Source organism: Echinops telfairi, unplaced genomic scaffold (assembly GCF_000313985.2).
Source record: "Echinops telfairi isolate 266 unplaced genomic scaffold, ASM31398v2 ScPeMD7_2291;HRSCAF=2852, whole genome shotgun sequence".
Taxonomy (NCBI): Eukaryota; Metazoa; Chordata; class Mammalia; order Afrosoricida; family Tenrecidae; genus Echinops; species Echinops telfairi.
Window position 1 is genome coordinate 12,656,012 of NW_022106189.1, and position 20,436 is coordinate 12,676,447.

The window sequence follows — 20,436 nt, forward strand, 5'->3', positions numbered from 1 at the left end:
ACATGTCCCTCTCCCTGAGCTGCAGCTTCAGTGCTGTCCTCTGAAATAAATTCTTCTGGGGGGAAGGGCAGGTGTCCACGTAGTTGGGATTGGGGCCTGGCCCTCAGACCTCTCCACTGGTTCCCTACTCCATGTGGGCATGTTGCATTCACATCTTGGAGCACCGGGTTGAAGTCTGGCTCCATCCACAGAATTTTCAATGACTGATTTTTCAGAAGTAGATCACCAGGCCTTTCTTCCCAGGTCCTTCTGGATAGACTTGAACCTCCAACTTTTTGGTTAGCAGTAGAGCATATTAACCATTTATACCACTGAGAGATTCAGCACTTAATACCCATTGTCTTAGTTGATCCATGTAAAAGCCCTATGAGGTAGAGGCCATCATTTCTCTCATTCTACAGGTGAGCAAACAGACCTGAAAAGGATATATGACTGGCCCCTGAATCCCCCAGGTTGTGAGGAGAAGAGCCAGGACTAGCACCTGTGTACCGCAACAGCCCACTCTCTAGTTGGGTTCCGTTTCCTACACAGACTCCTCATGTTCCTTTTCCGCTCTTCCAGATGCTGCTTGTGAGAAGTACATGTCCAAGCTGAAGACCACAGTCTCCGCCCAGTCTCGCTTCCTGAGTACCTACGATGGGGTGGAAAACCTTTGCCTAGAAGACATATACACAGAGAACCTCCTGGAGCTGCAGAGCGATGTTGGCATGACCGGAGGCCTACCGCAGAGCCCAGCCACCGTGGGCCTCGAGGACCTCTTCAGCCGCCAGTGCCATTTCAATGACGATGCAGACACTGTTTTGGTGGTGGGTGAGGCAGGCAGTGGCAAGAGCACGCTCCTGCAGCAGCTGCACTTCCTGTGGGCTGCAGGCCGGGCCTTTCAAGAGTATCTCTTCGTCTTCCCATTGAGCTGCCGGCAGCTGCAATGTGTGGGAAAGCCACTCTCGGTGCAGATGCTGCTCTTTGAGCACTGCTGCTGGCCGGACGTCGGCCAACAGGATGTCTTCCAGTACCTCCTTGACCACCCTGACCGTGTGCTCCTAACCTTTGACGGCTTTGATGAATTCAGGTTCAGGTTCACTGATCGTGAGCGTCACTGCTCTCCAACAGAGCCCACGTCCGTTCAGAATCTGCTCTTCAACCTTCTGCAGGGGAACCTGCTCAAGAATGCCCGCAAGGTTCTGACGAGCCGCCCCGATGCAGTGACAGCATGCCTTAGGAAGTACATTTGCGCCGAGCTCCATCTCAAGGGCTTCTCCGAGGAGGGCATTGAACTGTTCATGCGGAAGCACCATCAGGAGCCGGGGCTCGCAGACCGGCTTGTCCACCTACTCAAAACAACCTCAGCCTTGCACGGTTTGTGTCGCCTTCCCGTCTTCTCCTGGATCGTGTCTAAATGTCACCAGGAGCTGTTGCTACTGGGTGGGGGGTCCCTGAGGACCACCACTGATATGTACCTGCTGATCCTGCAGCATTTTCTGCGGCATGCCTCTCCACCAGACTCAGCAGCCCTCAGCCAGGACCCCAGTCTGCTTCGAGACAGGCTGCCCACACTCCTGCACCTCGGTCACTTGGCTCTCTGGGGCCTGGGCACATGCTGCTATGTGTTCTCAGCCACACAGCTCCAAGCAGCACAAGTGGGCACCGAGGACCTTTCTTTGGGCTTCCTGGTGCGGGCCAAAAGCATTGTGCCAGGGAGTTCTCCATCTCTGGAATTCCTGCACATCACTTTCCAGTGCTTTTTTGCTGCATTTTACCTGGTGCTAAGTCCAGACTTTCCACCCACCATGCTCAGGCATCTCTTCAATTGCAAGGGGCCAGGTGGCTCCAAACTGGCCAGGCTGCTGCCCATCCTGTGCATCCAGAGCACGGAATGCAAGGAGAACGGTGTGGTGACTTTGCTGCAGAAGGCTGAGCCCCACAACCTCCAGATCATGGCGGCCTTCTTGGCCGGGCTACTGTCCAGGGAGCACTGGGGCCTGCTGGCAGAGTGCCAGCTGTCTCAGAAGGCCTTGCTGCAGCGCCACACCTCTGCCCGGTGCTGTCTGGCCCGCAGCCTCCGCAGACACTTCCACTCCATCCCTCCCGCTGTGCCAGGTGAGGCTAAGAGCATGCATGCCATGCCCAGCTTCCTCTGGCTCATCCGGAGCCTGTATGAGATGCAAGAGGAACGGCTGGCCCAGGAGGCTGTGCACAGACTGGATATTGAGCACCTCAAGTTGACTTTTTGCAGTGTGGGCCCCACTGAGTGTGCAGCCCTGGCCTTTGTGCTGCGGCATCTGCGACGGCCTGTGGCCCTGCAGCTGGATCACAACTCCGTGGGTGACATTGGTGTGGAGCAGCTGCTGCCTTGTCTCAGGGTCTGCAAGGCTCTCTAGTGAGTGTTGCTGGGTGCTGCCACTGGGGCATGGGGCACTGAGCTGGGGTCTAGGAGACAGCACAGCTTCACACAGCTCTAACACCCTTTCTCAGAAACCCTGGCTGGTTCCTTTCCTGGCTCCACCTTCGTGTTCCCCATGTTCTCCTTGTCATTCATTGCCATCGATTTGATAATACCTTATTGATGTTGTTGTTAGCTTCCATCAAGTTGCTTTCAAACCATAACCTTATGTACAAAAGAAAGAAGCATCACTCCTGCTCTTAGTTCATCTTGGTGATCACTACCATGTTTGATATTGTCATCGTAGCTCTTGCAACAATCCATCTCATGGGGTGTCTCCCTTACCTTTGCTGGCCCTCTCTAACATGATGTCCTTCTTTAGTGATTAATCCCTCCTGATTAAATTCCACAACATTCAAGTTAGACAATATTCCTCTGGAATCCATAGGGTTTACGTTGGCTAATTTTTAGAAGTACAGTTTCAGGCCTTTCTTCCTAGTCTGTCTTAGTCTAGAAGCTCCACTAAGACCTGTTCAACATGGGTGACTCTACTGGTATTGAAAGCTTCCAGCAGCATCACAACATACAACATAGCATTACCACAGTGGGGCAGACCAACAGACAGGTGGTAGAGTATTATAAGGGTGAGTAAAAAAATACAGCTAAATTTTTTTTTTAGTAATCTTTATTAAACAGAAATATCAAAATGTGAAGCTTTTGTTTGTCAACATATCCTCCATCTAGGTCTATAAACTTCTGAAGACAGTGTTTCTAGTTCTCTAACCTTTGACCAAGAAACTCTGTGCTCTTTGATTTATACCACTTCAAAATAGCTCTTCTGGCATCCTTAAGGGAATTTAAATTATGAGCTTTTAAAATCTTCTCAGAGTTTTGGGAGCAAAAGAAGCCTGAAGGGGCTAGATCAGGCTGTAGAGTAGATGGGGTAAGGTTCTATAATAAAGTTCTTTTTAAGACCCCCCTTCTATCCTGACTATTAACTTCATGATTGGCAGTGCGAACCCACCTCGTGCTGCAGAAGAAAGGGCTGGTGATCGATTTTTCTAGAGTTGACAAGAAAACTGGAGGTTTTCTTTGTACCACAAAGAAGTCATTATGAGTCAGAATTGACTGTAATGAGTATCTTCAATATGAATGTCAGAGAGGTATGTTGATTGTCCCAGGACTATAGGGCAAAGAGTAGAGCCAGGATTCAAAATTCACATCTTTATGGTTACAATCTAATTTCTCCCCCCAAGGCACCTGTGGTCTGTGAGTAGGCTTCAGGGACTTTGTGAAAACCTTGAATTTGTATGTACAGTTGTTTTTTTGTTTTTTTTTAGTCATTTTATTGGGAGCTCTTACAGATGTCATAACATTTCATAGTTCAATCATATCAAGTAGTACTGGATAATTGCTACCGCAATCAGTTTCAAAACACTTTCTTCTTGCACTCCTTGATATCAACTCCCCTTTATTCCCTCCCTCCCCACCCAAACCCCCAGGAACCCTTATTTATTTATTCATTCATTCATTCATTTATTTATGCCATATCGTACATGTCTTCTTTCACATTTAATTCTGTTGCTCACTCCCCTTGAGTGGGGTTATAGTGTTATCCATGCTATCAGTTCCCCTTCCTTGCCCCCCCATTTCCTTTCCAGTACCCTCAGTACTGTCATTCTGATGTTTAGGGTTGGAAGATTTGCTCCAGGTCTCCAGCCTGCTTTGGATTTCTCCTTGATCATGGGTCTCCCGCCTGCCTCAGAACTCCAGTCTGCTCTGAGACTCTGGCCTGCTGTAGATCTCCAACTACCAGCCACATCCTCTCGACTTTCAGATCTGTAGTTCCGCACTGTCTGCCTGCACACTGACCCTCGCCTCCTTATTTTTTTACTTTGATAGACAACCGACCCTGCTTGTTACCAAGTGGCAGATGTAGAGATCACCTGCAGGTGCCCCAGGCCACACAGGTGCCTGGGCTTGTATCTCCAGTTTTGTGTTACATGTGACTGTATTAGAATCAGAACTCCGGTCAGGAGCGACTTGTGCTTTATCAGAAGCTTTAAAATCCAACATGATTGGAATATCAGGACACTAAGAGAGAGCAGCTGCAGAATGTAGTTTGACCTTTGAATCTCTACGTAATACATGGCCAGAAATGAATGTGGTGGGAAGCTTTCTTTCGAAAGCGCTTTCACCCTATGGAATAGCTGTGTCCAAGCATGTCTTGGTGGGCGGGCAGAGAACACACCCAGCTTCCCAACTTCCCTACCAGTCCAGAAAGCCGATTTCCTGCTCACTCTTTTTTATGTTTTTAGGCAGAAAGCAGAGTTTATGTAGAAAGAAAAGCACCCAATGCAGCAGTTGGGGGCTTGAGTGAGTTGCCCCCTGTTCACTCTTAATGCCCTCTGTAATTCTACTCACAACGTCCCAGGGCTTTTGGTGTCCTCCCGGCTGCTCTATTTGACCCTAAACAAGAAACAATCTTCTTGACTATATTAGGATGGCACATGGTTTTTTTGAGGGACAAAGCTGCAGGGTTCTTTTGCTCCAAGAAGCAAACATATGGGCATATACTGGAAACCATTATTCTTTAAACAGAAGGCACAGTCAAAACTTTATAAGTATAATGTAATAGCAGCATTCTTGTTGTGTGCCATCACACTTCCTTAAACTCCTAGTGACCCTGTGTATGGCGGGATGAAGCACTGCCTGGTGCTGTGCCATCCTTACAACTGTTATTCGCGTGCCCATTGCTGCAGCCACTGTGTCAATCTATCTTGCAAGGACCTTTCTCTTTTTCATGGGCCCTCTACTTTACTAAGCCAGTCATATATATCACCACTCGTCCCTCAGTCTGTTGTACTGTGGCAGCTTGTGTCTTTCTGAAAGATATGTCACTGGTATTTCAAATGCTGGAAGGCTCACCCAAAATGAACAGGTTTCAGCAGAATTTGCAGACTAAGAACAGACTACAGAGAAGCAACAGGCTGTCCGCTTTAGAGGAATTAGATACTGGAAGCCTTACGAATAGCAGTGGAACATTGATCAGATATTAAAAACCTCATGAAAAGCAGCAGGACATTGTCCCCTGCAGTGACAGAAGTGAGCCACTCAGGTTTGAGGGCCCATGAAAGATGACAGAGAAAGAGCAACCTCAAAGTAGTGTCACCGTTAATATAATGACATAGATAGAATAAAGCCTTTGAGACCTGCATATATTAATGGGACATGACTCAAAATGAGAAGAAATAGCTGCAAATATCTATTAGTTATTGGAACTTGAAATATACTATGTATGAATCCAGGAAAATTGGAAGTCATCAAAAAATGGAACACATAAAGATCGATATCTGAAGCATCAGCAGGACTGCTATTGGCCATTTGATTCGGACAGTCATATAATTAACTATGTTAGAAATGACAAATTCAAGAGGACCGATGTCAAGACGGACCTTTCAAGATCTATCTTTGAAGTACAATGCTGCCTGTGATAGGATAATCTCTATCCACACACAAGGAAATCAAATCAGTACAATTACTATTCAAATCTATGCACTAGCCATAAAAGCTAGTGATGAAGAAATTGAAGAATATCTAGTCTGAAGTTGTTCAAATAAGCAAACAAGATGCATTGATCATTATTGGCAACTAAAATTCAAAAGCTGAAAACAGGAAGGAATAGTAATTGGAAAATATGGCCTTGATGATAGAAATGAAGCTGGAGATTTCATGATATAATCTTGCAAAACCAGCAATTTCTTCATCCCCAATACCTTTTTTTCCAATAGCACAAACTGCGACTAAATGTGGACTTCTTTAGATGGAATAAACAGAAATAAAATTGAATAAATATGTAAGAAGGGACGAGGGAAGCTCACTGTCAGTAGCTAAAGCCAGGGGGCAAGGGACTCTCTGTGGAACAGACTATCAATTTCTTCAATGTAAGTTCAGGTTGAAGCTGAGAAAATGAAAACGGATGCTTCAGAGCCTGTGACTTTGAGTGTATCCCACCTGAATTTAGAGAACCTCTTAAGGAAATATTTGATGCTTTGAACATTACAGAAGAGCTATGGGAGGACATCAAGAATATCATACCTTTGGAAGAAAGCCAAAGGTCATCAAAAAGACTGGAAACAAAAAAAAAAGATCAAAGTGGATGTCAGAAGCGACTGTGGAACTTGTTCTTAATCATAGAATAGCTAAGGCAAATGAAAGAAATGATGAGGCAAAGAGCTGAACAGAAAAGCGAAGCTCTGGAAGAGAAAATAAAATAATATAATGAAATGTACAAAGACCTAGCGTGAGCTTACCCAGGAGGAAGAACGTGCTCAGCATCTCTTACATTGAAAGCACCGAAGAAAAAAATGTAAGCCTTGAGTTGCAGTATTGGAAGATTCTATGGTAAAAATATTAAATGATTCTTTTCCATCAAAAGAAGATGGAAAGACTACAGAATCACTAGGCATTCAGCCATTTCAAGATAGAGCATATGATCAAGAACCAATGATACTGAAAGTTGCATTGAAGGCATTAGCCAAAAGTAAGACTCCAGGACTTGAGGGAAAACCAATGGAAGTGTTTTTAACAAGCTGATAAAGCACTGGAAGCACTCTACTCACCTACACCAAGAAATCTGGAAGATGACTACCTGTCCAACTGCCTGGAAGCGATCCATATTTGTATCCATTCCAAAGAAAGGTGAGCCAACAGAATATGCAAATTATAGAGCAATGTCACTTGATAAGCAAGTAAAATTTTGCTGAAGATCATTTAACAACGGTTGCAGGGATCCATTAACAGGGAGCTGCCAAGGGTTCAGGTCAGATTCATAAGAGAATATGGAACAGTATCATTGTTGACAGGAGATGGATCCTGGCTCAAAGCAGCAAAAACCAAAACACTGTTTTATTGACTATGCAAAGGCCTTTGACTGTGTGGATAACAAACTATGCATATCTTTGAGAAGAATGGGTATTTCAGAAGCAATTGTGCTCATGTGGAGATTGTACTTGGATGAAGAGGCAATTGTGTGAGCAGAACAAGGGCATTACATAGTGTGTGTCAAGCTGCCCTCTTCTCACCATACATTCAATCTGTATGTTGAGCAAATTATCAGAGAAACTGGATTTTACGAATAATTGGGTATCCAGATTAGAGGAAAGCTTATTAACTACTTGGGATATGCACATGACACAACCTTGCTTGTTGAGGACTTGAAGCCTTCGATGAAGATCAAGGATCGCAACCTTCAGTATGGATTACAACACAGTGTAAAGAAGGCCACAATTCTCACAACTGAATCAATAAGTAACATCATGATAAATGGAGAAAGGGTTGAAGTTGTCAAGGATTTCATTTTGCTTGGATCCACAATCAATACTTGTGAAAGCAGCAGTAAAAAGATCCAAGGACGCTTTGCTTTGGGTAAATCTATGAAGTGTTGAAGATCAAGAGTGTCACTTTGAGGATTAAGGTGTGCCTGACCAAAGTCATGGTATTTTCGGTCACCTAATATGAATATGAAAGTTGGGTATTGAATGAGGAAGACCTAGGAAGACTTTATTCATTTTAATTATGGTACTGGTAAAGAATATTGAAAGTTCCAGTGTTGGAAGAAGGATGCTTCTTTAAAGCAAAGATGGTGAGACTTCAGCTTACGTACTTTGGACATGTTATCAGGAGAGACTAGTCTGTGGAAAAGGACATCATGCTTGATAAAGTAGAGGAAGACCCTTGATAAGATGGATTTACACAAAGGCTACAACAATGGGTTCAAACATAAAGATGGCACAGGACCGGTAAATACTCTGTTGTACGTAGGGTCACTGTGAGTCACAACCAAGTCAGTGGCACCTAATGACAACACAGATATGCCCAACCATGTGTTGTGGATTCCATTCGGGCTCAAGGTGTGTCAAGTAGAATTGTGCTTGAAGGATTTTCAAAGGCTGATTTTTCAGAAGTAGTCTGCCAGGCCTTTCTTCTGAGGCACTTCTGGATGGACTCGAGCCTCTAACCTTTGAGATAGCAGCTGAGCATGTTAACTTCCATTTGCACCATGTAGGGACTTCATAATTATGTATATATATATATACATACTTGTATATATATTACACACATACATCTCCAGGGACTCCATAATTTCATGTGTTGATAGATATATGCATGCATATAATTAAGATACTGTATAATATACTATAAATAGATCAGGAACATAACACACTTAGACTGGATCATTTGGGAAGACTTTGACAAAAGGTCTGGTGGCAAAGGTGAGGGCAGGAGCTGGGATAAGCACAGAAGGACAGCGTGAGGCCCAGGGGCTCTTCTGGGGGTGGGGAGGAAGGGGAAGAAATGGATTGGGGGTTTGAGTGCTGATAGGAAGATAAGGAGGGTGCTACGTGACAGGAACTGTGGCTGCTGAAACCTGGAAGGGTGGATGTAGAGCAGTGCTTCTCAACCTTCCTAATGCTGCGACCCTTTCATACAGTTCCTTATGTTGTGGCGACCCCCAACCGTAAAATTATTTTCATTGCTACTTCATAACTGTCATTTTGATACTGTTATGAATCAGGCAACCCTTGTGAAAAGGTCATTCGATCCCCCCCCAAGGGGTCGTGACCCACAGGCTGAGAACCACTGATCTCGAGGAGAGCCCTCGCTCTACTCGCTCCTTCAGTCTCTTAACTAGTGCCTTCCATGGCAGTCAGTTTTTAGGACAGAGCTAGGAAGGAAGGGGGAAAGTATATATGCCCAGTACAATACCCTGTTTGCTAAGAAGGAAGAAACTTGACATTTTGACTTGGAAATTTAGGGACCTTGCCTGTGGGGGAAACTTTCCTGGTATAAACATAGCTGCATTTTGCCATGTAGTGAGCTCATAGTTTTCACCAGGTTCTGAAAGAGGTCCTTAGAGCCCAAGAAGGCAGAGCCCTGATCTGGGTGATCCTAAGGCCATCCCACCCTTGAATTCTTGAATGGGCTATCTCTCCTGGATTAGGGAGTCTCACATACTTCCATGTATGCTAAGGGCTAGTAGGAGGCTATGTGTTGGTCTCTGTTTTAGAGTAAAGTGAGGATGCTTTGGTAGGAGTCTATAGTTCTCAGACTGTTGTGTTCCGATATGCTTGTTGATATATAGATTCCTGGACTTTCCCCCAGTGACTCCCACTCAGTAAGTCTGTTGTGGGACCCCAGGAATCTCTATTATTAACAAATATTCTTGATTCTTTATTCTGATACAAGTGGTCCCAAGGACACATTGAGAATACTGGAGAGCCTGAACAACTTTGATTTTCCCTCACGCAAGAAGGCTTTGACCAAGTTCTGCACACCTACTCACGGTGGAATTGCCAAATGGGGAAACAGTTAGGAGGTTGCTATGAGCATATTTCTGTGTGTGAGAGAGACAGAGACTCTTCTCCCACAGTGTTAAGTTGCGTCTCTCCTACTCAAACTGTTTCTATGCCAAGTGAAATTATCAGCCTCCCAAACACCCACAGCCAGTACTCTGGTTTCTCTATATTCTAGGTCTGACTCTAGGGTGGCGGCTTTCAAAGTTTTGAATTGCAGTACAGGGTGAAAGAGAGAGAGGATGTAAAACAAATGCTTCACGAAATGACAACCTTATTAATGTTTATATCCTCTTCTATTTTTATTAATGCTACAAAGGACCATCCCAATTGATTTCATGACCGACTTATACCATGGTCACAAGTCATGGTATAAAAAACACTGATCTGGAAGGCTGGTAAAAAGCGGATAAAAGCAGGTTAATATGATGGTCAAGAAAGAATGGGATTTGAAACCAGACTGCTCAGGTCAAATCCTGTACCTGCTTTGCATGCGTGACCAAGTCATTTCACTTGGCCGTGCCTCAGTTTCCTTCTTCTACGTGGGCATGACAAAAGCACCTACTACATAGGATTGTTATGAGGATTAAATAAGGTTACTCTTTGTGAAGTACCAAGAGCCTTGGTTGCAAAGCCGTTATGAACTTGACTGCTAACCAAAAGGATGGTGGATCAAACCCAATAGTCCCTCTACTGGACAAAGCAGCCCAAAGATATCTGCCTCTGTAAAGATTTACTGTCTTAGACACCCTATGGGGCAATTCTATTCCACCATATAGGGTTCTCTGAGTTGGAATGGACTCTCCAACAGTGGATAATTGTGGATGCTTAGGACAGCCCTAGAAATGTAACACCCTAAATAGATGCCAGTGGTCATGATCACAGGAAGATCTTACCAGGCAACAGATACCAAAGGTGCTTTCCGTGCATTGTCTCTTTGAGGACAGTAATACTGCTGTTCGGTTTTGGGTTTTTTTTTTTTTACAGATGTAAGAACTAGCCAATAGCTAGCAGTTTCAGGGTCAGAACTAACATTTGAGTGACCCCATAACCTGGACTATTAACTATAAGTTCAGGGTTTCCATTGTTTGAAGATAAGAATCATGTGTACAACTGGTAAACAATAAGGATCCCTGGGCTCTGCCTCACACATCACACTAAATTACCACCAGCAGAGGGACCTGAGGCTCTGTCTGAAAGTAGAGGCAGAGGGCACTTTCTGGCCTCTGTGTGGCCTGCAGCAGAAAAGACTCCAGGAAGAAAGGGCTGGCCAGCAGAACCCCACTAAGCCAAACCATGTGCTCATTTTTGAAAATGTGGCCACTCTTGCCAGGTGGCTGACATCTGCCAGCCCAGTCAGAGATAACCACCATGTTGAGTGGCTTCCAACTCAGAAGCATTGATGGTGGAGCCAAGTAAAATGAAATCTTAACAACTTCAGTCTTTTCTCCATTTACTTTGATGTTGGCTATTGGTCCAGTTGTGAGGGTTTTGTTTGCTTGTTTTTTATGCTGAGTTATCATCTATACTGAAAGCTGTGGTCTTTGATCTTCATCAGCAAGTGCTTCCAGCCCTCTTGGCTTCCAGTAAACAAGGTTGTGGCTTCTGCATATCACAGGCCATAAAACACAAGATCACACCTTTTGGGTATTCTTTCAGCCAAGAACCATGTGAGGTGAGCAATGATAGCCCTACTGCCACATCCTTTTCTGAATCTGTCTTCCAAATGTACTTTTTTTGGTCTTTTTTAGCTTGCGAGATAATGATATATCAGACAGAGGCGTCTGCAAGCTCATTGAACATGCTCTTCACTGTGAGCAGCTGCAAAAATTAGCGTAAGTCAGACTGGGCCATGGGCATTGGCCAGCTTCACTCCAGACCTGGGCAGGTGGGCTTGAATCATGACGTGGGTGTTTGCATGGCTGAAGGATGCAGGGGGGTTCCTGTTCCGAGGGGTACGACTGCCCTGTTGGGGTCATCACGGCCCTTTTTCTTTGTCTTCTTGTCTCTTCTCTCCTGCAAACTTCTAGCCTGTTCAACAACAGATTGACTGATGGCTGTGCACACTCCATAGCCAAGCTCCTGGCGTGCAAGCACAACTTCTTGGCATTGAGGTGAGCTTTGGACTTCCTTTTTCCCAGAGAAAGAGTCCCCCCCCCCCCAGCTGAGTCACACTGGCTCAGCCCACACTAGGACCATGACCTTCAGGCTGAATTCAGAAGAGTCCCTGTGGTGCAAATGTTTAATGTGCTTGACTGCTATTAGGTCCTGAGCCCACCTAGAGGTGCCTTGGAAGAAAGGCCTGCCAATCTACTTCTGAAAATTCAGCAATTGAAAGCTTTATGGAGCACAATTCTACTCTGATGCACAAAGGGTCACCATGAGTCAGAGTTATGTCCATGACAACTTTTTTTTGGTTTTGCTTTTAACTGCTTTTCCTTTGTTTAGGGTTTCTCAAATGCCTCCATCTCCCCCAAGCTATGGCTGAAAAAGGATTCATGGGGATGGTGCAGACAGCTTTTTGTCCCAGTGTGTGTGGGGTAACCAGGAGCCATCGACCCCCTGATGGGCAGCTAACCATACCCTACTTGCTGGGATCCCCTGGCCTGGCCACTTTTCCAAGACCCTCCTTCCCACATTCTCCTCTTGGGGTTGCCAGAGAGCCCTCTCCAAAAATTCAATGAGTCCCTCCTCTCTGAGTCTTCCCTGGGCTTGCTTGTAACAGGTCAACGCTACCTGCGGTAAGAGTCGCTCTGGGAAACTACAGGGGGCTTTCTGTGCTCTAGTGGGGGCAGGTGCCTGAGACAAGAGGAGAAGGTGGGGCAGTTATTGAATCATCCTCCATAACCACCTGCCAGGGCAGCTGCCTCGGATGGCTCCTGTGAATAGATGTCACACTGTGTACCAAGCAGCCCCTCCCCCTTTCCTTTGCTGATGCAAAGGTTGGTCATTTTGCAGAGATTTCACAGCATGCTCTGTGCTGCCCTGGAGTGTGATAGCAGGTCTCGTCTATGTCCAGGATGCCACTTTCCCACCGGACCCAGGGGCTTCAGGACATGAAGGTCCTTTGGCCTCTGTCTCAACATGACTCTCTCAGCCTCTTCTGTCTTTCCTTCCAGGCTGGGAAATAACCGCATCACTGCTGTCGGGGCCAAGGTGCTAGCGCAAGGACTCCGAGACAACTCCTCCCTCCAGTTTCTGGGGTAGGTTGGCCTCTTAGGGCCACCGGGACCACACAGAGGTTCTTGGAATGGTCCAAAATGTAGAGCAGGTGCAACTCTTTAGCCAGAAGCCCTGGCCACAGTAGGGAGAGTGAGCCAGGCAAAGAGTGGTTGAACCTTAGCTGCCTCCGTTCATCTTTGCCTCATAAACAGGAAGTTGAAAAAAAAATAGATAGATAAACAGGAAGTAGAGGGTGCCAGGACTGGAGAGGACAGGATACATAGCTGGTCACAGGTTAAAATAACTTGGGAAGTTAAATTAAGTTAAAATAACTTGGGAAGCCTCTTAAAAATGCTGTTGCCTGGGCCCATCTGTGACTCATTAAATGGAAATACCTGAGTGTAGGATCCAGAGGTCAGGCCTTTTTTTTTTTTGTTAAGCTCCGCAATGGAGATCCGGCCAGGGGTGAGAACCACAGAACTTGGGGAAAGAAAGAGGTGCGGAGGGTGAATGTGGACGCAGGGTAGCAGGAGACTTTCATGGACCTTCAGAATTCTTGCTAATGTGGGGCCCTGCTAGCCCTACCCGGGAGGGGGAGGAGGGGGGTCAGGTTCAGGCTGAAAGTCTTACAGATGGCGCGGCCTGGGTGGGCTTTCTCTTTTTCCTGGGCAGAGTGATTGCTCCCCAGACTGCACCCAGGAAGTCTCCCAGAACCATACTCTTGTCCTTACACCCTGGTGTGAGCTGTGTTCCATTTAATAAGAACTGGGGAGTTTAGAATCTGAGATGAGAGGAAGCAAAAATAACTTTCGGGCCCAAGTGGGCAGGTTGTTGCCCACAAAACATACTCCGTTCTGAAGCAAGCCTCTGTGCTTGAGAAACCAGCTCCTTTTTCGAGATTCCTGAGCAGCAGCAGCAGCACAGTGTCTATGAGAAAGAGGACCTCCTGATTAAGGTCACATATGGGGGGTGTATTGGTCTTCAAACACGGATTTATTAAGGCACCTTCTCCGGACCAAGCACTGTGGTAAAAATGCAGAACACTATCATATGGTATAAACTTTTTTATGGAAGATGTATTTTTGGCTGCTTTCTTTTGTTTAACAATATGTAGTAGGCATTTTCATGTCATCATGACCCCATTGTTTACAGAGTTGCTGCATAGTATCCCGCTGGGTGGGTGTCTATAATCTATGTAACAGACCCCGGTTGATATTCCCTAAGGCTGTTTCCAGATTGTTGAGCATTCACAGTGTTGTATTCCCAGAGCCCAGAGTGCTAGTAAAAAGCAGACGCTCAATGCATCTTTACCATGCCGATTGAAGCCCAGCGAACACGCTCTTCCCTCACTGGCACATGTTCATGTTCAAAGGAACTTAGCACATCAGAAGGCTGATGTGGTTCCCCTTTCTTAAAAAGGGTATTTTCAAACTATAATGCGTCAGAGGAGGGTGGCCCAGTAGCTTGCAGAACTAGACATCAAAAAGGAATTGAGAAGGTCAAGAAGCAACAAGAGGTAAGAACTAGCATATTGAAGAAGAATTATACCTGAGAGTAACTTAGGACTTGTCGATGGCAGTTACCAGAAGACAGATCTGAATTAAATGTCAGAAAAAGATTAAAATCATGAGTTCATTGTCGAAGTGAAAAGGGGAAGGCTGGATGGGCCTCTATTATTCTGCAAGTTAGTGATATAAAGCCACCGAAAAATTAGAGTGAAGTTGGACCAAATGCTATAAGGTGACCCATTTAAACCTCTCTTGGACTGCGTAGTAGGTGCTTACTCTATGTTGACTTTGTTGGTCTTTTCAGGTTCTGGGGCAACACAGTTGGTGACAAGGGGGCCCAGGCCTTGGCTGAAGCCTTAAGTGACCACCAGAGCTTAAAGTGGCTCAGGTAAACTTCAGGGTCTGCTCTACAATTGTCATAGTGGGAGCCAGAGTGAAGATAGAGGAGCTCAGACCAGTTTTAAGGGGCTTTGAACATTTTAACTCTCCAACCCCTGGTGGTACAGAGGGTTATACATTGTGGTGTTAGTCACAAGGTCAGCAGTTCAAGCCCAGCAGCCTCTGTGAAAGAGAAAGATGAGATTGACTTGGTCCCATAAAGATTACAGTACTAGAAACTCTAGGGAGCAGTTTTACACTGTCTTATAAGGTTGCTATCAACTCTCTGGCAGTTATTGGTATGTTAGGCAGTGGGGTACATGATTGGCTATAGAGCAGAGACTTGAATCTTTCTGGGTGACTTTGGAGATGTTAGATCCCCTATCAATGGTCTTAATCCTCTACTTGTAAATTCAAGTTCTTGTGCTATATCAGATTAATTTTATCTCAAGGACCAACTTTAATCCATTAGTAGTGACAGCCTGGCATACCATATTGGGAAGGATTCTAAGCCTGGATCTAGACTTAATGAAAAAGAGCCCTGTAACATTGGGCCTCGACTCAAGTACTCCCTCGATACGAGAACACTTTATTCTAACAATTGGCATTCTGTGTTACTCACTTTCCTGACACAATCGCTGAAGACAAAATGGGTGCATAAGCAAACATGGTGAAGAAAGCTGATGGTGACCCGCTATCAAAAGATATAGTGTCTGGGGTCTTAAAGGCTTGAAGATAAACAAGCGGCCACCTAGCTGAGAAGCATCAAAGCCCACACAAGCTTGTGTGATCATGAGGTCTCAATGGGATCAGGTATCAGGCATCTAAGACCCACAACAAAATCAGACCCAGTGTGAATGGGGGGGAGGGGCATGGAGTGGAGACCCAAAGCCCATTTGTAGACAATTGGACATCCCCTCACAGAGGGGTCACAGGGAAGAGAGGAGCCAGTCAGGGTGCAGTATAGCACCGATGAAATACACAATTTTCCTCCAGTTCTTTGGTGCTTCCTTTCCCCCAACTATCATGACCTCAGTTCTACCTTACAAAGTGGATTAGACCAGAACATGCACATTGCTACAGATAAGAGCCCACAACACAGGGAATCCAGGATAGATAAATCCCTCAGGACCAACAAGGAAAGTAGAAATAACAGGAGGATTAGAGGAGGGTGGGGGTGTGGGGGAAGGGAGGGAATCGATCACAAGGATTAACCTAGAACCCCGTCCCAGGGAGACAAACAATGGAAAAGTGGGTGAGGGGTGACGGAGGATGATGTAAGATATGAAAATAATCTATAACTTACCAAGGGTTTATGAGGGAGGATGGGTGGGGAAGAAATGGGGAGCTGATATCAGGGACTCAAGTGGGAAGAGAATGTTTTGAAAATGATGATGGCAGTATATGTGCAAATGTGCTTGACACACTGGATGAATGCTTGGATTGTGATAAGAGACTTGAGAGCCCCCAATAAAAGTATTTAATAAAAAAAAGAAAGAAAATAAGTACAGGGTAAATGCTAAGTAAGTATATGTTGGAAGAAAAAAAAGGAAAAGAGCCCTGTAACTGGAGATGTCTGACATAGAGCAGCCAAGGAGAATGGCGTTATGTGTGCTATGCATATTGTCACCCATGCCTTTGTGTTTTTCTCTGATGTCTCTCCCTTTTCTGACATGTTTTTGTTTTGTGACCGTGTCTAGCCTGGTAGGAAACAACATCGGCAGTGTGGGTGCCCAAGCTTTAGCACTGATGTTGGAAAAAAACGTGGTTCTGGAAGAACTCTGGTGAGTTTGGGGTATTCCCTGCTCTATAGAGATAGATAACTACTTTGCTTAATTCTCTGGCCTCATTTATGAATGCAGATGTAAGGATAAAGCAAAGGAGGAGAGCTCCTTAACCATTTGGCTCTACACATACTGGGTGATATGCCTCTTAGAGAGCCTGACATATAGGTACTAGTTCTTTTTGATTAATCACTTAATCAGATTTTTTGTTTGTTTACTGCCTGCAAATGCATAAATGGTTAGGAGCAAAGATGGCAGTGGGCTGAGATTCTGCTGTACTCATCCAAACCCCATTGCCATCGAGTCCCTTCCAGTTCATTTGAATCATACATAGGGCTCCTGAGGCTGTAAACTGAATGGGAGCAGATAATTTCATTTTCCTCCCCACCCACACTGCAGCTGGTGAGTTTGAAAGTACAGTACTTGTAGCAGTCCAGTGTTTCCCCAACATCATCGCCAAGATTGACATCTTAAGCAGTTGAAGAACAGTTCCTAAGTCTCTGTTTTCTACCCTCTAAAATATCAATATTTTAGATTGAAAAGAATGCTTCTATTAAACATTGATGTAAGAATTAGTGAGGTAATGTTTTAAAGAGCTTGTTACAGTCCCTGCAGTAGAAATAAGTACTCCATAAATGTTAACTTATAATCATAGCATGGTTACTAGTAGTATTATTACTACGAGTTATAATAATCAAGTCTTACTGTTACTGAGTCTATTCTGCCTCATAGCAGCCGTAGAGGGCAGAGTGGAACTATTCCTATGGGTTTCTGTACTGCGAATCTTTACAGAAGCAGAAAACCTCACCTTCCTCTTTCAGAGCAGCTGGTGGCTTTGAACTGCTGTCCTTGCAGAAAGCAGCTTGACATGTAACCCACTATGCCACCAGGGCTCCTGTAAATAATAATAGCCTTTTGCTATTCTAAAGTGCATTTGAGAACCTAAGAACACGAGGTATTATTAGTTATGTTGTAAGGTAGAATATGATTGGGGGAAGTTGGAAAATGAACTTTGAAAATGCCATACCTGAAACTGATTATGAATTTTTCACCCCAGACTTCACTAGTACAGTTTTGACATGTCTGAGAAAGTTCAGATTATTTTAGGGAGATAAATGACAAATGTTTGGTTTTCCAGGAAGCATAGATAGGAACTAGAAATACAGGGAACCCAGGGCGGATGATCCCTTCAGGACCAGTGGTGTGAGTGGTGATACTGGGAGGGTAGAGGGAGAGTGGTTTGGAAAGAGGGAACCAATTACAAGGAACTATATGTGACCTCCTCCCTGGGGGACGGACAACAGAAAAGTGGGTGAGGAGACGTCGGATAGGAAAAGATAGGACAAAATAATAATTTATAAATTATCAAGGGCTCATGAGGGAGGGGGGAGTGGGGAGGGAGGGGAAAAATGAGGAACTAATGCCGGGGGCTTAAGTGGAGAGGAAATGTTTCGAGAATGATGAGGGCAATGAATGTACAAATGTGCTTTACACAATTGGTGTATGTATGGATTGTGATAAGAGTTGTATGAGCCCCTAATAAAATGATAAGAAAAAAAGAAAAAAGTCAATTAGCATTGCCATAGGAAGGGGATTATGGATGACCTTGGCTATTGGCAGGGCTCACAAGCTCCACCCTGATAGGATTTTGCTGCTGGAATTTCACAGTAAATTAAGTAATTATGATTGCTTTAGGCTGCATGTGATAGGAAACGTCCATCTATTGAAGCTTAAACACTACCTGTCTTCCAGTTTATCATACTGTGGTAGATTATATGCTGCTATGGTACTGGAAGCTATGCCACTAGTGTTTCCAGTACCAACAAGGTCATCCATGGTGGACAGGTTTCAGTGAATTTCCAGATTAAGACAAACTAGGAAGAAAGGCCTATAGATCTACTTCTGGAAATTAGCCAATGTATTTCCAGGAGCTCGTAAAATAATATTGTCTGATGTATTGTTGGCAGATGAACATCTAGGTTAGAAGGCTCTCAGATACACTTTGGCCACAACAATGGACTCAAGCATACCAACAATTGTGAAGGTGATGCAAGACCAATGACATTTTTTTCTATTATACATGGGGCCAAAGCGGGCTTGATGACAACTGAGAACAACAGCACAGTGGCTTCAGCCAATAAATGTTTATTCTCTCGTGTCTGTAGTGGCAGCAGAGGGTTGGTTTGGTTGTTACTTGAGTCCAACAGGGCCCTTGTCTTTCTCTCTGCTCCATCATCTCTAGCTCATGGGTGGATAGCTTCATGGTCAAGATCTCCATCTACGGTACTACTTCTGTAGTCCACGGTTCAGTCTATATGCCTCGCAAGGTCAAAAACTCCAGGGAAGATAGGTGTCTTCTCATTAAAGAGCATTCCTAAAAGTTCCTTCTGTTAACTTCTACTTCATCAATGGCCTCGCTGTAATGGAGGCTAGAAAATTTAGGTCTATCACCAGGTACATCACTGCCCCACATAAAATTACCAGCACCAGTTACCGTTGAGCGGCTTCTGATTGATGGCAGCCACGTACAAGTCAGAGTAGAACTGTGATTTATATGGTTTGCAGATGTAAATCACCAGGTAAATCCACAATGCCTCTGGGTGGACGCAGACCCTCAACAGATCATGTAGACTATGTATACCACTCAGGGATTCCCAAACAAAACGACCAGAAACCAAACACAAATCAAGTTGATTCGGACTCATAAACTAAAATCAAACTCATTGCCATTAATTTGATTCTGACTCATGTTGTTAGTGCCATTGAATCAGCTCTGCCCCACAGAGGCCCGATGTACAACATAGAGAAATGCCGCATGCTCCTGTGCCATCCTCACATCCGGTCCTATGCTTGAGCTCATTGAGGCAGCGGCTGTGTCAGTCCATCTTGTTGACAGCTTTCCTCCACTTTACCCAACGTGATGTCCTTGTCCAGAGACTGGTCTCTCCTGACCGTGTGTCTACGGTGTGTAGGATGAAGTATTGCTATCTTTGCCTCTCAGGAGCTTCCGGCCTTACTTCTTCCAACACAGATCACTTTGCCCTTTCAGCAGTTCATGGTACTTTCAGCAGTCTTCTCCAGCACCATAATTCAAATGCATGGATTCTTCTTCATTCTTTCTTGTTCAGTTTTCCCATGCATATGAGGCCATGGAGAGCACCCGGACTTGGGTCAGGTGCACCTTAGTCCTCTAAGTAGTATCTTTGCTTTTCAATACTATAAAGGGATCTTATGCAGAAGATTTACCTAATGCAATACATCTTTTCATCTCTGAACTGCTCTTTTTATAAGTATTGATTGTGGATCCAAGCAAGACAAAATCCTTGACAATTTCAGCTTCTTTACCATGATATTACCTATGGGTCCAGTTGTAAGAAATTTGGTCTTTTTTACATTGAATTTTAATGTATACTGAAGGCTAAAATCTGTGATCTTCATCAGCCAGTATTTCAGTTCATCCTCATTTTCAGCAAGCAAGGTTGGGTCATCTGCATATGCAGGTTGTTAATAATCCTGATAATAATCCAGTCCTGATGCCACATTCTTCTCCATATAATCCAGCATCCCTGATGATTTTGCTTAGCATATAGATTGAACAAGTATGTTGAGAGGATACGACCCTGACACACACCTTTCCTGACTTTGAGCCATGAAGTATTCCTTTGTTCTGTTTGCACAAGTTCCTCAGGAGCACAATGAAGTGTTCTAGTGTTCTTATTCTTCTGAAGGTTATCCACAGTTGATTATGGTCCACACAGAAGAATCCCTTTGCATAGTCAATGAAACACAAGAAAACATCTTTCTAGGATTTCTGCTTTGAGTCAAGATCCATCTGACATCAGCCATGATAGCCCACATTGCACATCCTC

The 20,436-nt window shown here is 44.7% G+C and overlaps 1 protein-coding gene across 1 annotated transcript in view; it reads left to right on the forward strand.

Annotated features, from left to right (window-relative positions):
* NOD2 (nucleotide binding oligomerization domain containing 2) overlaps positions 1–20,436 on the forward strand; it is a 57,026-nt gene that overhangs the window by 25,366 nt on the left and 11,224 nt on the right. Inside the window, exons 4-9 of the mRNA XM_004704679.4 lie at positions 562–2,377; positions 11,487–11,570; positions 11,766–11,849; positions 12,855–12,938; positions 14,710–14,793; positions 16,484–16,567. Of these exons, the coding sequence (XP_004704736.1) occupies positions 562–2,377; positions 11,487–11,570; positions 11,766–11,849; positions 12,855–12,938; positions 14,710–14,793; positions 16,484–16,567 (2,236 nt within the window). The remainder of the gene's footprint in view (positions 1–561; positions 2,378–11,486; positions 11,571–11,765; positions 11,850–12,854; positions 12,939–14,709; positions 14,794–16,483; positions 16,568–20,436) is intronic.